This window comes from Macaca fascicularis, chromosome 18 (assembly GCF_037993035.2).
Source record: "Macaca fascicularis isolate 582-1 chromosome 18, T2T-MFA8v1.1".
NCBI classification, from domain to species: Eukaryota; Metazoa; Chordata; class Mammalia; order Primates; family Cercopithecidae; genus Macaca; species Macaca fascicularis.
In genome coordinates this window covers 75,334,399-75,352,279 of record NC_088392.1, presented here as the reverse complement: position 1 = coordinate 75,352,279, position 17,881 = coordinate 75,334,399, and the positions used below count along the sequence as shown (strand labels likewise).

At 40.8% G+C, this 17,881-nt stretch overlaps 1 protein-coding gene across 10 annotated transcripts in view; it reads right to left on the bottom strand.

The window, feature by feature from the left end:
- The window catches only part of ARHGAP28 (Rho GTPase activating protein 28), a 197,430-nt gene that overhangs the window by 45,445 nt on the left and 134,104 nt on the right, over positions 1-17,881 (bottom strand). For 7 of the 10 annotated variants that reach the window (XM_015439836.4, XM_015439835.4, XM_045378235.3 and 4 more), the window contains 2 exons: positions 9,864-9,953; positions 1,251-1,335 (listed from right to left, as the gene is read on the bottom strand). In XM_015439836.4, the coding sequence (XP_015295322.3) occupies positions 1,251-1,335; positions 9,864-9,953 (175 nt within the window). Of the gene's footprint in view, positions 1-1,250; positions 1,336-2,853; positions 2,885-9,863; positions 9,954-13,145; positions 13,165-17,881 lie in introns of those variants that run through there. The other 3 variants (XM_074022857.1, XM_074022858.1, XM_045378234.3) reach the window with 3 other exon arrangements.

Genomic DNA, 17,881 nt, shown 5'->3' with positions numbered 1-17,881 from the left:
AACCCTGTCTCTACTAAAATTACAAAAATTAGCCAGGCATGGTGGTAGGCACCTGTAATTCCAGTTACTCTAGAGGCTGAGGCAAGAGAATCACTTGAACTCAGCAGGCAGAGGCTACAGTGGGCTGAGATTACACCACTGCACTCCAGCCTGAGTGACAAGAGCGAAACTCTTGTTTCAAAAAAATAAAATAAAATAAAATAAAGAAAATGGCAAAGGGAGAGCTATGATGTTCTCTTGTTATACAGGGGCTTGCATTCAAAACAGAGGAAGATAAACAAATAGAACTCTAACTACCTACGCATCTATGAAGAGACTCTTTGGAGAGCAGCAATGTAGGCCAATGCTCCAAACCACAGGACCACTCCACATAGACGGCTAGCTTTTAGTGGCATGATTTCAACTAAGTCACAGTATGGCAACAAACAGAATGATGCAGAATACGAATGTCTGGCAAGTCCCTTCGTTTTTTATTTTTTCTTATCAGCCTTATTGAGATACACTTCACATGCCATTCAATTTGCCCATTTAAAGTATACCTGCCAATGGTTTTTAGCATATGGCAGGTACGCCATATGCTACCTGGTGGTACGACCATCACCATGATCAACTGTAGAACATTCTCATCACCTCAACATCTTTGATTTTTGAAGCCAAAGCTGAAAAAAGTACAGGCTCCATTATTTACAAAAAGAATGCACATATTTTGGGAAAAACTGAGAAATCACAAAAGTATGGCCTAAAGGGGCCTATTTCCTACAAGGAGGATCTGAGATTCCATACGGAGCCCATCTAGGGAGCCCGCCTCTCAAGTGGAAGAGGTCCAGATAAAAGCGTCCCCCGCAGCCTTGTCAGCAGGGCAGGCTGCTCTGGTGCTGCGTATGCCTGAGCAGAAAGTAGAGATCCTCAGAAGAGGCCTACTTCCTGGCCTGCCTGAAACAAGACCACACCACTCGGGAAAGAGCCTTTAAAGCAAAGACACTACCCACAGGAGGAGTTTCTACATGATGAGGTGGTCGTGAAGGAGGAAGAGATTCTGCCTCCAGTCTGGCTCAGTTAATTTTGTCTTGTGTGACACAATGGGGTGTTCGGAGCTGGGTGGGAGGGGTGAGTGCTGGAAGTGACAGAATCACAACAGGGAGAAAAGCGCACTTACACTTTGCTTTTAGAAATTCACTGCTAACTGTACTGAGTGCCAGGACAAAAGCGAGAAGACACAGCTGAAGTTCAATGGGAGGCACGCCACTCACCACTGACTGCGTTCTGCACTGGCTGTCCCGGCTCCGGTGATCCATTGGAATGAACTGGGAGATCTGGAATGGTCTCAAGTATAGCCTGCCAAGCAAAGGAAGATGAATACAAAACATTGTACCATAAATACTGTCCACCCCACATTTCAGCCTGACTTATGTTCTGCAGTATCCAACAGTTATTTTCACAAAAAAAAGGCCATTCTTGGTTTCATAAAGGGCCTGTATCTGATTTCCTGTTTCTGCATTAGGTTTGGATGGTGAGCTTACACAGGTTTCACAAAAGGGAACAGTGTAAGGTCCATATAACTGTGCTTTCCTAGCTCTTAAATATTTGCTGCTTATACCTTTGCTAAGACGTAGAAATTATGAGGCCTGATGTCACATAATTTGATATTGCTGCTTATACCTTCACTAAGATGTAGAAATTATGATGCCTGATGTCACATAATTTGATAATTATAATATCATTTGTTAAGGAATCTTCATGCATTTTTGTCTTACTTATATTAATTATATTATGTTAATATAACATTAACATATTCCCTCGCAGCAAAATACAGAGTGATAGTAACTAACAAAATATTAGGTATCTTTTCTAATTCAATTTCCCCTCTTAATTAATTTCATACTTTTTAAATTGAAATCCTGCCAGAGCACTGAACTCCTCTGCAGGATGATCACAAGTTGAGTATCTATCCTTGTAAAGGCCTGTGAAGCAAGCTACTGCCTATGTCTGGATGGGTATCAGTAAAAATTTACACACAAATCCTATCAAAACAATTTACATGTAAATCTTATAAATTTTAATATGGGAGTTATCTGTGAATATGTGATAGTGAAATCTGCTACTCCATCAAGAATATTTTATATGCTATTCACACATAAAATGTTTTCCCCTAGAGCCTGATTTTTTTTTATTCTTGTATTTATTTAGCAATAATTGAACACCTGCTTCATGAAAGGTCTTTTATCAGATACTACAAGTTGCACAAAGGAGTCTTGAATTCTGAGCCTCATGATCTCCTTTTATTCCTATTTTATTTCAAAAAAGTTGATACAATTATAATTGTGTAAATGGCATATGAATAGGTGCCCAGTTATTGAAACATAGATGCCCAATTCCTATAATTGGTGGAAGAATGACAAACTGAAAAAAGGTCTAGGGTCATGCAGGTTCACTGTCTGGCAGATCTTTGGTGGCCCTACAAGTAACATTACGGAATAAAGATTACCCACACACTCAAATCCTTAAAGAGATGTGGACAACTTTTCTCTTTCCTTAAGTTTTCCAACAAAGAAATGCTTTGTCAGACTTTGAAATAACTTACCTATGGGCGAGAAGATTCTTTTGAAAATTGATAAGACTTTTTTATTTATTTAGGCCTTGAAACGGATGGTTTGGGATACTTAAACCTACTGAATGTCATTTTCTTAATTTTCTCTGACGGTTTAACTGGCCCCTAGCCAGTTAATTGTACTGAATGAGTGCCTGCTCTTTGTAATGTAAATCACTGTGGGACTTTCTTGGGGGAAGCAGAAATTTGAGTCATAATCCCTGCTCTTGAGCTACTTACAATGAGAAGAACAGAGTAACACTTACAAAGCATTAGGAAAAGACAATCAAGCCACTGTTAAGAACTAATTTCTGTAATCCCAGCTGCAAATGTTATTGGAGAGCGACTGAGAGGGAAGAGGTGCTGCCCAGAAGGTTTCCACTGATGAGGTGGTTGGACTTGAGCTGGAACTTAAGGAATAATGAAAAGGACTTCCAAAGGCAGAGGAGACAGGCAGAAGCATTCAGGCCAGACGGAGATGGAAGCAGACATTTCAGGCATGGAAATATCTGAAGCATTTCAGCACCGGGGATCATGAAGAGACTGGGGTACCAGAAGTCAAGTCATGGTATTAGAAAAACACAAGAAATAAATTAATCAGAAGAGTCAGTGCAAATTCTGGAAGGTTTTGAAAGCCAGGTCAAGGAGTTGAGACTTAGAATCCTCAGGGTTAGAAACAAAACAGAGCAAGACAAACACATGTGCATTCTTGTGTTACAGCGGGAGAATGATTCATGGTGGAGATGAAGGAACAGTGGCAGCCAGTAAATGGTACCTGAGTTGGGATGTAGATTGAGCAGGAAGGCTAGATGTTTGACATACATTATTTTAAAACATCCGTTGCTCATTAAGGATCATATTACAACTAGCATTGTTTTTTTATTTGTACTAGTGATTTTAATGTATTTTAAATATAAAGACCACCCCCATTTAAAGCAACCTTCCCAGCTTGTTCATAACTGAGCTCACCGTTTCCCTAATGTGCTCAACCACATGTGTTTCTCGCCAGGGCTTTCACTGCTAAGGAAAGTGACAGAATCACAATGGGTGCTTTCCCTCTGCTGAAAGTTGCTCTGCTGCCCTAGTTACACCAAGCTAGGATTGGAAAGTAGAGTATGAGGGGTTATTATGTTTAAATTGTAGGAGCCTGGTACTATTTGCTATAGTTTTCTCTTATAACTAGACTTTGACTAACGTTATCTGGTATGTCCTCCATATTCAATAAAGATTATACAAAACATTTTCAATGCTCTGTTCACTACTTAAAATTTCATTGACTCAAAATATGTTTCTGATATCTCTGATTGGCGGTTTGGTGTTTGCTCATGGTTTGAGTTTCTGTGCTATATGACGCCATGTACTAAAGTCACCTGTGCTTGATTCAGTAAAGACAGTAAGGCTCCTCATCTTCTTGTTCTGCAACCAAGATCAGAACGGACAAATCCACAACTAGCAAACACTGTCAAATTCCCCAGAGACCAACTTAAGGAAGCCACATTCACTGACAAATATGCAATACATTTTAAACACTTGCAAAATCTATTCAACATGAATTTAAAGGTATTCTGATGATGTCTTGAATTAAAATATAATTCACATCTGAAATTATTACCTAAATATCAAGACAATGAGAATATTAAATACCAAATATCCATGAGAATAGCCAAAGTATTATTCAGAAATTCTTAACTTTAATGCAAATGACTAAAATTAAGTGAAATATCTTCATACTCTAAGAGATGAGAAAAAATTACCCAAGTAGAGCCAAGACAGAATGTAAAAAAAAAATAAGGTTTAAATAAATTACTGCAATAGGAAAAAATAGGCACAATTAAATAAAGTTAGTTATTTCTTTAAAAATATTGCTACTGGAAAGATTAGGCATACATAGGAATGGTGAGATAGGGGAAATCGCTGTACTTTTCTACTCAATTTTGCTGTGAACCTAAACTGCTCTAAAAAATAAAGTTCTGCCTGGGCAACATAGCAAGACCTCATCTCTACCTAAAAAAAAAAAAATTTAGCTGGGCATGGTGGTGCACACCTGTAATCCCAGTTACTGGGGAAGCGGAAGTAGGCAGACAGCTTGAACCCAGTTGTTCAAGGCTGCAGTGAGCCATGATCACGCCACTGCACTCCAGCCTGGGTAATAGAGCAAGACTTTCTCTCAAAAATAAATAAATAAGTAACAATAACATTTATTAATTTAAAATATATTGCTGATATGGGCAACTATTTACAGTCTGATTAAGACATAACACACACATTTTAGAAACAAAAATGAATAATATTTACCATCACAGATAATTTAAAAATTATAATGTAAATAAACATTTGTATATGTGTGTGCACGTATATGTGTGTGTATACACACACACACAATAAATTTATAACATACCTTGAAATTCGAAATAAATTGTGTATCTTGCTAAAGCAAATATACATTACCAAAATTCATACAAATTGGGATAGAAAATAATCTAACCCTTAAATTACATCCATTAAAAAATTAAACAGGCCCAGTGTGGTGGCTCACACCTGTAATTCCAGCACTTTGGGAGGCCAAGGCAGGTGGATCATGAGGTCAGGAGTTTGAGACCAGCCTGGCTAATATGATGAAACCCAGTCTCTACTAAAAATACAAAAATTAGCCATGCATGGTGGCATGCGCCTGTAGTCCCAGCTACTTGGGAGGCCAAGGCAGGAGAATGGCTTGAATCCGGGAGGCAGAGGTTGCAGTGAGCCAAGATCGCACCACTGCACTCCAGACTGGGTGATAGAGCAAGACTCCGTCTCAAAAAGATAAAATAAAATAAAATAAAAATAAACAAGCCGGGCGCAGCAGCTCACACCTGTAATCCCAGCACTTTGGGAGGCCGAGGAGGGTGGATCACCTGAGGTCAGGAGTTCAAGACCAGTCTGACAAACATGGTGAAACCCTGTCTCTACTAAAAATACAAAAAAATTAGCCGGTCGTGGTGGCGGGCACCTGTAATCCCAGCTGCTCAGGAGGCTGAGGAAGGACAATCACTTGAACCCAGGAGGCGGAGGTTGCAGTGTGCCGAGATCGTGCCATTGCACTCCAGCCTGGGTGACAAGAGCAAAACTCCATCAAAAAAAAAAATTAAACAAAGCTTTATGCCTACAATGATACCAGGCTTTGGAGATTTCTTAAACAAATTATTAAATATATCAGAAATATATATAAATTATAAATATGTGTAGATTTATATATGTTTATATCATAGTTCAGTAAATGACTCCAAGGTACTGAAAAGAACCCAGGGTTTTCAACATATTTGTACAAAGATTAGAATAACCCTGTAAACAAATTTTAATAAATTGTATGTATAGACTAATCCCATTTACTAGAACGGAGGTTAAAATACTAAAATAGTAGTGAATCAAATTCTACAGGCGCGACGGCTCACGCCTGTAATCCCAGCACTTTGGGAGGCCGAGGCGGACAGATCACGAGGTCAGGAGATCGAGACCATCCTGGCTAACATGGTGAAACCTCATCTCTACTAAAAATACAAAAAAAAATTAGCTGGGTGTGGTGGCAGGCGCCTGTAGTCACAGTTACTCAGGAAGCTGAGGCAGAAGAATGGCGTGAACCCGGGAGGCGGAGCTTGCAGTGAGCTGAGATTGTGCCACTGTACTCCAGCCTGGGTGACAGAGTGAGACTCTGTCTCAAAAAAAAAAAAAAAAAAGAATAACATAACACAATAAATTGGGTTCATCTAAGAAATGAAATATAATTATAGTTCAATATAAGAAAAACCTATCAATGTAATTTCCTAAATTAATTGATTAAAGAAGGAAAACAATACATTCATCTTAACAGATATTGGAAAATCATTTGATATAATTCAAACTCCATTCCTGATTAAAATATTTATAAGGCTCAGAACCCTAGAATAAATACTCTCCTTAATGATGAAACATTAGAAGAATTCATAAGAAAAATCCAGAACTTATCAAATGATCCTCATAATTATTAATCAACGTTATAAGTGATTGTGGTCAGTCCTCTAAGGGAAAAAAATGAGATGAGTAATTATTTTACATATTGAGTCAATAAAATTTTCAGTATATGCAGATGAGTTCTGAGAAAAGTCATAAAATTAAATGAAAAATTTTTAGCAGTAGAAAAGCTTCAGGAAGGAAGCTAAAGGAGACACTGTTATAAGAAACAAAACAACCTACTTTCCTTATATATCTGCAAAACAAGCTAGAAAATATCATTAAAAATCTTATGATTTAAATACCAGTGCAAACTAGCACGTGTGAAAATGCGTGTAAGACTTAAAGGAATAAATTATGAAACCTCACTGAAGGATAGGAGGCATAAATAAATGGAAAAACACAATTATTATTCCTCAATGGGAAGACTCAGTGTTTTGAGATGTGAATTCTCTCTCCAACAATAATCTTTAAATTCAATGAAATTCTTAATAAAGTCACAACAAGATTTTTTACGGGGTAGTCCTAGCCTTTTTCTATGTTTATCTGGAAGAAAAAATTTCTAAGAAGGGCCAAAGGAAATTCTAATGCAGACTTTGATGAGGGGGAACCTACTCTAACAGATTTCAAAAACAAACCATAGAGACAGACATCTGCAAACCTGGCGGTTTTACTTCTCATGAAGTTGGCATTTCAAACGTGCAGAAAAGATGAAAGACTAGGGGAAAGATACGGGTTAGGTCATGGGTATCTTATGGAAAAGATAATTTAGGTTCCCTTCTTCATACCATTTTACAACGTAAATTCCAGTAGGGCAAGTAGCTGGGGCCCCCTGAAGTCTTGGGGATGACAGTAAATTGGCCCCAGGAATTTAGCCTGGCAGGAGAAGTTTATTTTTACAGGTGTCACAGACAGGACCCCTGAAGCCCTGGCCCCTGCTTCATTTGATGACTGGATATCCTTCCTTCTGGAAGGCTCGGAAACCAAACTGGGATCCCTGTGGTTCCTTATAACCAAGAAGCACAGGACCCTAAATGTAGTTACCAAAGCATTAACTCGGCATCTGTGAGCCACTCCAGCAAATAACCATTTTGTTTAACTTTTCTAAAAGATACTCTGAGTAACAAATAATCCAAGGTAAGTTGAAGGCCAGTGCCAGTGAGGTATTTTTTAGACCCAATACTGCTGAAACTTTTATTTATATCATTACTGGCATTCAATCTACCTTCGGAAAAAAACAAAATGAAAATAAAAACAAAATCTGGGTGATTAACTTACTCTGGACAGCTCTATAACTGCCACAAAAGACCGTTTTCTTTCTCTTATACCCTCAAACTGGCAAGAAGCCTATTTGTAGACCATATGCGCTCAATAAGAATTTGCTGAGTGAATGACTGAATGAACCAATGATGCGAAGAAGTTCGCAGCTAAGAATAAAGAAATAGAAAAATATGACCAACAGTCTTATCAGAAATAAAATTGTGGCCATGGAGCGGCCATGGAAGCACCTAGAAAGGAAGGCGTGCCTACCATCCTCTTCTTTGGCAACTCAATCACACAATCGTCCTCCTTCAAGTTCTGGTGGTGCGTGCGTGGAACCACATGCAGTCCTGTGCTGCTGCTTGTACGAAATGCTGGGGGTGTTAAAGCCAACTACAGAGGCCGACAAGGGGTCCGACCACGTCAGGAACTCCCACGTTAACTAGAAAGTGTTGCAGAACCACCGCAGGCTGTAAGCAAGACTTGTATTTTAGATCAATGACTGAGGCTCTGGGAAGGATGGATTTGAAGAGAATAGAGCTAAAGTCTGGAGATCACTCAGGAGGCTGCTGCAGCAGTGTGGAGGATAACGATGAGTTTCTGTACTAAGAGGCTGTATAAGACAGGAGGGGAGCGGAAAGATTTTACAACCATCTACATGATGAAATTCACAGGTCTCAGAGATGGGCATGAAGAGGGGAGGAGGTAGGCAGAGTTGAGGCTGCCACGCAGGGGTGCCTGTTGGGCACATGGGTGCCACAAGTTGCAATGGAAGATAAAGGATCTTGGGCAAGTCCTCAGAGCACGAGTCCCCAGTCACAAGGGAACAGCACAACTGTGTAAGATCTACCGCAGGTCACTCCTTATTCCAACAGTTACCAGACTTTGTGAATGACTGACTTTGTTTTCATTAATAAATGGGGTGAATTTGAGGTGATGTCTAAAATACAGACACTCTCACTCATTTGCATCCCAACGCTGGGTCTTGAATGGGAAAGAGCTGATTTACAGCCAGTGGGTCAGATATTGTGGGCATCCCTCAGCCTATTTATGCCATAACCTACAGAGTTATTAGTAAAATATAAAAGTCACTCACATTATTTTATTCCTCTTACATGATCACTGTGCAACAAAACAAAACAATACCATAAACAAAAATCTAAAAACACAACAACAAAGCAAATCTATATGGGGCTAACAGCATTATCTCCCTAACAACAGGGATTTCCTAGGAATGTGTCATGCATGTAAATGTCATCAGCTCCTTGTTTCTCGAAGTGGACAGGGGTTGAGAAACAACTGCCCCAGCAGAACCTCTGAACGTGCCACCTCCATCTGAGTGGCTATTGTGCTAACTGCTGCCTTCCATCAACCTGCCACTGGAAAACCACTGCCTCATCTAATGGGGTCTCTGTCTCCTGTGGGGGGTCTATAATATCCTCCCTGCAGAGCACCTGCTCAGAGACACTGACTGGGGATTTGCAGTGGGGGTGACGGGAGGGGGAATGACAAACAGTTTTGACAAAACAAAAGTACAAGTTCTGCTATTTAAGACCAAGTGAATGAATTCATCTGAAGGCAAAGAGTTTGCATGAGTGAGTCCTGAGAATTAAGGCTGGAAATGTAGGCATAGTGGAGAGTCTTCAATATCAACATGAAAGTTTTGAATTTATCCTGTGGGTAAAAGGAACTTCTGGGTTAAGATGGCAGTTAAGCCACATCATCAAACCTCTGGGATTTTTCTAAGTGAACTCAGCCGAGAAGACCAAAGTTAACAAATTTCTCCAAATTGAGATATATATATATATATACACTTTGAATTCTCACTGCAGTGATATATTAATTCATGGAGTCCTCTTTCATTTTGAGCCTCTTTCTTCCTAATTTTTACAAAGTCAGTAATTCTACCAGCAGCTGTGGTTTCCTTGCGATCTTAGTTCAAGTATTTTTTTAATGTTTTCAAGAATTGCTTCTTCTTACCTTCCTACATTAGTTGCATTGACTTGCAACTGTACCTTGACATGTAACTGTGCTGACATGGATGACTTACCACAGAGTCACTCTTGGGAACTGCAAAACTCCCTTCTTTATCCGGGGACGCGTCAGACAGGGTAGTACTGTTGAGAGAAGCATCATCTGGCTAAATGGAGAAATAAAAGTACCATTCTTATTCAGGCAAATACTTTCCAATGTGTTTGTGTATTCTGTTCTGTGTTCATACTGAGATATGGGTGGCAATATATGCAATCATGACTGCCTGTGCACAGACAATTGCATCCAACTGCTAGTGCAGCATGACTATGAGCCACCTAGGTGCCTAGCCCTCTAAGGACACTGGCCTCTGTGGCAGACACTGATGTGCCTGCCACAAACTCTATTTGCCTTAACAATATCTTGGTTTTGTTCCAGGGAATTGGGGTGAATCAAAAAACCTGATTTCCAGTCTCATTTGCAGTTAAGAGGGGTCACGTGGCCAACAAGATGTAAGTGAAACTTTACCAAGTGTATTTACTAAGAAAAAAAACAGGTTCAGCTGATACATGCTCATGATAGGACCACAGATGACAGCCTGGAGCTGCCAAGCATCTTGTACAAATGAGGACAACGGGCACCGGGAAGAAGCCAGGGACAGAAAAGCAAGCCTGGCTGTGTCCATGCAGCTGGCCTATCAGACATGGGCCACCCATCTGAAGGGTCTCCATGTGAAGCAAAATAACTCCAACTTTTTGATTACATGTATCCAAACACAAACTTAACTGGACTAATCTCATAATCTTTCTTAGCAGATTCTATGACTGTTTTTTGTAGTGAATAGAATTTAGTAGCCATAGTATCAAGGTTTTTTTGTTTGTTTGTTTTTTGTTTTTTAATAAAGCTGGAACTAAGAGATTTTTGTTGTAGTGTAGTATGGTGCCACTGAAATTAAGATGTGAATATTATTTTCTTTAGCAACAAAACTCACTGCATTTGAGTTTAATGCATTTGATTAAATGGCATTCTTCATTTTGCTTGACTGTATTTTCTCAATTTTCTAGAGACATTATACATTACTTTACAAAATGAACAAATACCTTTTTTTTCTTTTTTAAAGAAACAAATAAGAAACAAGAGCTAGTATAAGAAATTTAAGTTGGCTGGGCATGGTGGCTCACGCCTGTAATCCCAGCACTTTGGGAGGCTGAGGCAGGAGGATCACCTGAGGTCAGGAGTTTGAGACCAGCCTGGAAAACATGGTGAAACCCCATCTCTACTAAAAATACAAAAATGAGCCGGGTGTGGTGGTGCATGCCTGTTGGGAAGCTGAGGCAGGAGAATTGCTTGAACCTGGGAGGCAGAGGTTGCAGTGAGCCAATATTGTGCCATTGTGCTCCAGAATGGGTGACAAGAACAAAATTCTGTCTCAAAAAAAAAAAAAAAAAAAAGAAATTTAAGTCAATATGGTGAAACTGACAATCTACCTCCCCTGCCACCCAAATAACTACAAATGGCAGAAAAACATATATTTTTTAAAAGAAAACGTTTTGAATAGCACTGGAAACCAGCCAAGAATTCCACAGCAGGCCAAATGAGAAATATGTAGGTGTAAAGCAAATGAGATTGGTTTGGTAAGTTAAAAATCTCTTCCTAAGAGCAACATAAGATAAAATGTCTAGGAAGGGAAGAGAAAAACAAATAACGTAAAATGAACAAAGAGTAAGAAACGGCCGCAGACAAATAATTAAGACATGTTTAGAAAAATAGGAGCCAGGCTGACCTCTCTTGCCCTAAATATGTAGACAGCAACTAAATATAACCCAAGGAAAAAACACCAAAAAGATGCGATCTAAATTAAATGAAACTGTTGCCTTGGGGATGGATGAATTCCTAGCTTGAGTATAGAAGTCTAAGGGAGAAGGAACTCAGGATGCCACAAAAAAAGACATGGAGGGGAGAGCAAGAAATGAAATCAGCTTTTATCTCCCTCATTAGTTTGGTTTTGCATCTGGGGAGCCTGCGTACTAACCAGCCTATCCCCTTTACACACGTTAAAGTTAAGCCCCCCTCACTCACACAAACACACAATCAACAATTTTGGCCTTTCTGGAAAATAGATCTACTCAACTGCAAAGGAAACTCAATTGCAAAGGAAACAATTTCCTATACAAATCAATCAGAAAAATCAATAAAGTCCAGCTCTATGCCTCTGCAGAAAACTTTAGAGGCCCAGTGAGCTGTAATTCCTTCTACCTGCAACGTGCTGACAGCTTCTGCCTTGAGAACACCTTTCACACACTGTGTCCTTACGTGAAGGCGTAGGGTGAATCCTATCACCCCCCGGCTGTAAAAGATTCTGATAGACGGGGCTGGGGGAGGGGCTGGGGAGGAGGACAAGATGAAACACCTGGGATTGACAGTCATGGTCGGAAGCTCTCCCTCCACTGGAGGCACAACCTAAAACCTGAAAACACTCACTGCCACCCAGCGGGAGGTGTGCAGGTCCCTGACCACATGGTGCTCACATCACTGTGCACTCACAGATTGCCACACATTCCAAAAGCTAATGCGTTCTCTACACGCGATGTTTACATTTCCAAAATAACTTGGAAAAAACTAAACGTTTATATCTATATTGATACTGGAAAAATATTTATACAGGAGTCTGTTATTTTTTCTGTGTGAACCCATGAAGACCTAGCTTTCGTTGACAACATCCTCCACACAGGATATGCAATAGAAAATGATTTTCTGTTGTTGTTTCTGCCTGTAGATCTTTTGTAATGATAGAATTTAGTTATTTTAGATTTACCTATTAAATTATTCTTTACTAAGTTTAACAGCTATGGGTGATGGAGAGATGCGGCTGTGTTTGCTGACAATCTGAATTATGTAGCATCTTTACCTAAGGGAAATGAGAATTTATATCCTTTATTCTACATTTATATTCATAAATGTTCTGGGCAGAATTATTTGTAATAACTCCAAACTGTAAACAATCCAAATGTCCATCATCAGGTGAACATCAATAGTGGTGTATTTATACAATGGAATATTATTTAGTAATGGACTAAATTCCTAAAACATGCAACAAATGGATGAATATCAAAATTATTATAAATTAAAGAAGCCAGACATAAAAGAACATACTATAATTAGACTTATATGAAACGAGAAACTAAGCTAAGGTGTTAGAAATCACAGCTGGGCTTGCTTCTCCAGGACAGGGGGCCTGCTGACTGACAGGGCCCAGGAGAAATTTCTGGGTAATGGAGATGTTCTATATTTTGATTAACTGTAATTACATGGGTGATAACATTTGTGAAAATTAACTGAAGCTGGGTGTGGTGGTGCACACCTGTAGTCCCAGCTACTTGAGAGGCTGAGGAGGGAGGATCATTGGAGCCCAGGAGTTTGAGGCTGCAGTGAGCTATGATTGTGCCAGTGCTCTCCAGGCTGGACAACAGAGACCCTGTCTCTAAAAAACAAAAAACAAAAACACAACTGAAATTACTGAATTATACATCTAAAATGTATGCACTTATAGTTTGTAAGTTATACTTCAATTTAAGAAAACATAAAAATGATTTGATTTTCTAAAAATAATGTAATTCTTACCTTCTGAGAAACTGAAAAGGGCCATTGCTGCTTTGAACTGAGATGATATTGCTATAATAATGGGTATATTAGAGATTAAAAATTGCTTTGGGACATAATTTGTTTGCCAAACATAAAAAGAGTGAGACAAGCTAAATAAAAATACAATAATGACCAAAAAAAAATTTTCAAATCTGGAGCATGAAGTTGAAGAAAACTAGAAAACAGAGCAAACAGAGTAATATGAGCTAATTTCACAGAATCCTCAGGGTGTCGCTTTTCTAGCCGGAAGCCTCTGTGACGGGTGCTGCCTTTGTCCGAGTTTTGCTCAGGCCCACTGGATTCATTCCGCCCACTTGGCCCAGCAGGCTGCACTTGGCTTGTGCTACTGGCCCAGATCCCACGCCTGCCAAGGGCAAGCTAGGTGCAGAGTGGCAAGTAGTGTGTGAGCAAGTACAGGGTCCAGCCACAGCATAGAGCCAGGCATGTCGGCTGCAGCAGGGCAGGCAGCTCCAGGTGCCAGTACAGGCACTGGCTCTGTACAAGGCTATGGCTGGACCAGGTGTACCACAGATGAATTCCACTGTGGGCACCAGGGAATGCGGTGGTGCCTAGAAGCTTGGAGATCCGAGGAAATGCAGAGCCCCAAAGAGGGTGTCACAGCCCTGGCTCAGAGAGCCCCTAGGTCTGGGCTCCCCAAAGGGCCACAGCTCTTCTCTCCTTCTAGTTTGCCCACAATGTGGCAAGTGGGAAGCATGTTTCAGACCTGTTTGTGTTACAGCTCTTTCAGTCTCACCATTTGGTGGGTCCCAAGTTCTAGTCCCAGGTCCAGGAAAAATGAGGTACACGGACAACGGGAGGGTGAGCAAGACAGAGAGGAGCTTCACTGAGTGACAGAACAGCTCTCAGGAGACCCCCAGTGGGTAGCTCCTTTCTGCAGACAGGTCATCCTGAAGAGACCTGAAACAGGTAGGCCTTGTAGTCCCTGACATCTGTGTGACTGGCTGAGTCCAGGGGTTTTTATGGGCTCAGAAGGGAGGAAGTGCAGGCTTGGAAAAAGCACTATCCAATTGGCTGAATGGTCATCAATGAAGTTCTCAGTCAGGTCAGCAGACTTCACTCAGAGCTGGCAGCCCATCCTCCTGGCTTCAGGCTGTTCCTGGCTTGAAGGTGGGTTTTCACCAGGTACCTGACCCTTTCTGCCCAGCAACCTGTTTGCCTCCCACCATCAACATGCCATCCACAGTGCCTAGGCTGTTCTTGCTGAGGGGTACCTGCAGAGCTGTGCTGAGCTGCCCTCAGCACCCACCTTGGCCTCCCTCCCATGCTGGTTGGTGCCCAAAGTTCAGAGGAGGGCCAAGGCAGCAGGGGGCTGGAGTGTAACCACTGACCTGAGCATGTGCACACCCTGTGGGGTTGCGACAGCACCCAGGCTGTGCCACAACTTTGCTCCACACTGGAGTGGGCGAAAGGAGCGGGGAGAGGCCAGGGAGCATGAGCAGGCACTTCCAAGCCTGTGGGAGGAGGGGTTTCCCAGGCCACCAAGAGTACAGAGATGCCCGGGTCCAGTGCTGCAGGTGGACGACTGTGGCTGCGCCTGGGAGCACAGGGCTCCCACCCTGCCAACTCAGTAGGGGGCAGGGCTCCCACCTGCTCCTGGCTCCTGCTGGCCCCACAGAAGGCACAAGCCTGGCTGCACCTCCCTTGCTGTAGCTAGTGTCTTCCCAGAGGCAGCTCCAGAGGGGCCTGCCTTCAATAAAATTTAGTAGCTATTCAAATTCAATTGAAGCAAAGCATCCAATATGTGCTCTTGAAAGATGGGAGTGGGGAGAAAAATAATCTAAGACATAATAGAAGAAAATATCCAGCAACTGAAGAAAGAAAATTACTCTTAGACAGAAAAGACCCACTATGTGCTGACCAGGATGAAAAAGATAAAAAGAAGATCTTTGTGAAAGTTCAGAATTCCAGCAATAAGTTCAAAATAAATTCAAAATTTATAAAATTTAAAAAGTTGCAGAGAGAACAAACACAAAAACCTAGAGAAGTTTATTTATAAAGGAATGAGGTCCAGGCAACTAAAATAAGAATAGAAAAAACTTACGGTCACATTAAGGGTGTAACAGTTTGTCAAAAAAAAAAAAAAAAAAAAGAGACAGAGAGAAATTCTAGTGTACAAGTTTTCCAGGAGAGTGAAGGTTTCCTTTTAAAAATGGACAGTCAGTTGTCACATGTTCCTAATATAACCCCTCCCTGAGACCAGTCTGGTTCGACTTTCATGTAACTAAGTGGTGAGTTGTTTTTTAGTTGCCATTGTGAACCCAAAATATCTGAGACAGGTCTCAGTCAATTTAGAAAGTTTATTTTGTCAAGGTTAAGGATGTGCCCATGACACTGTCTCAGGGTGTCCTGACAACATGTGCCCACAGTGGTCAGAGTACAGCTTGCTTTTATACATTTTAGGGAGACATAATACATCAAAATCAGTACATGTAAGATTCACATTGGTTTGATCTGGAAAGGTGGAACAACTTGAAGCAGGGGCTTCCTGGTCATGGGTAGATTTAAAAATTTTCTGAATGGGCTGGGCGCAGTGGCTCATGCCTGTAATCCCAGGACTTTGGGAGGCCGAAGAGGGTGGACCACCTGAGGTCAGGAGTTTGAGCCCAGCCTGACCAACATGGTGAAACCCTGTCTCTTCTAAAAATACAAAAAAATAAGCTGGGTATAGTGGTGCATGCCTGTAATCGCAGCTACTTGGGAGGCTGAGGCGGGACAATCGCTTGAACCCGGGAGGCGGAGGTTGCAGTTAGCCGAGATCGTGCCATTGCACTCCAGCCTGGCCAACAAGAGTGAAACTCTGTCTCAAAAAAACAAGAAAAATTGATTGGCAGTTGGTTATTAGTAGAAAGGAATGTCTGAGTTATGATAGGGGTTGTGGAGACCTAGGTTCTATCATGCAGATGAAGCCTCCAAGTAGCAGGCTTTAGAGAGAATAGACAGTAAATGTTTATCAGACTTAAGGTCTGTGTTGATGTTAATGCTAGAGGGTATAATGAGGCATGTCCAACCCCCTCTACCACTGTGGCCTGAATGAGATTTTCAGATAACTCTGGAATACCCTTGGCAAAGAGAAGGGGTCCATTCAGATAGTTGGAGGCCTTAGAATTTTATTTTTGGTTTACACCATGGACCCCCAGGTTGAAGATCATGCAATATGAGCATAACCAGATGAACCAAGCATGCAACCATGGGTGGAACCTAAGTGCTCAGAATGAGGAACAGGGACTGAAGTAAGCAGACACCATATGGCAGGATCTAGGATCCAATCAGATTGAGCCCTGGCATCACCCCATGGCAGGATTCAGTCAGAGCAGGCCTCCTGGCATCATCTTATTGCAAGATCCAATCAGATCACCCCTCATTACCCTCTAACTATAAAACTTGCTCCAATCCCCGGCTCAGTGAGACAGATTTGAGCATTTCCTCCTATCTTCCTGCCATTTGAGTTGAAAAAAACCTTCCTTGCTGCAAAACTTGGTGCTTCAGTGTTCTTTCCATTTTGCATGGGCAAACTGACCCAGTTCGCTTTGGTGACACTAACAGGTATCAACGAGGTATCAGAGCCTCCTAAGCATCCTGTAAGTATAAGGATTAAGTCCACATGCTAAGGCGGCAACACGAAAGGAAAAAGTTGTCAGTCCATGCTAAGGCTACTACTACATTGTTTTGCAGTTGTACAAGCCTTGGTTAATTCGCCATTAATTTCTTAGTTTTGTGATTTAAAAAAAACCCTTCTACTTGCTTAAAATTAAGTTCCTTAGATTTTCTTCTATACGAAGCAAACAGATATAACTGATTTTTAACAAATGGTCTGATTGTATTTGACAGTAAATTATGAATCAATAGCAAGTACAGCTATTTGGTTATCATTTAAGACGCTGGAAATAAACTAAAAGGGTTGTTTTACATTTTCAATAAACAAACAGCTTGACAGATCATTTCATTTATGTGGACCGTACATAAGGAAGGTGTCTTCTTTTATCTATATAGGGATTGATTTGTAAGGTAGGCTTCTGACTACTGTAGATTGGATTGTAAACATTTTGTAAGTGCTTGGGTTTAGCAGCATGTGTGATTAGAGTCAAGGGTCATTCATACCTAACACACAAATAGACCATTTATTGTAAGTAGCTTACTGAAAAATAAATATGTTGTCTATTAATGAGATTATAAGATATTCAATGGACTTTTAAAAACAGGATTATTGAGATATATCATATATGCAATTAACTGTACATAAAGTATATATAACATACAATTTGATGAGTTCTGACAGTTATATAGACCTATGAAACCATCACCACAGTCAAGATAATGAACAAAACAAGCACCCCCCAAAATGGACTCATGCCTCCTTTGAATCTCTAGTTCTCTCCCCTCCTCACCCTCTCTCCTGTCCCCAGGAGCCAATCAATGATCATCTTTCCCCCATTA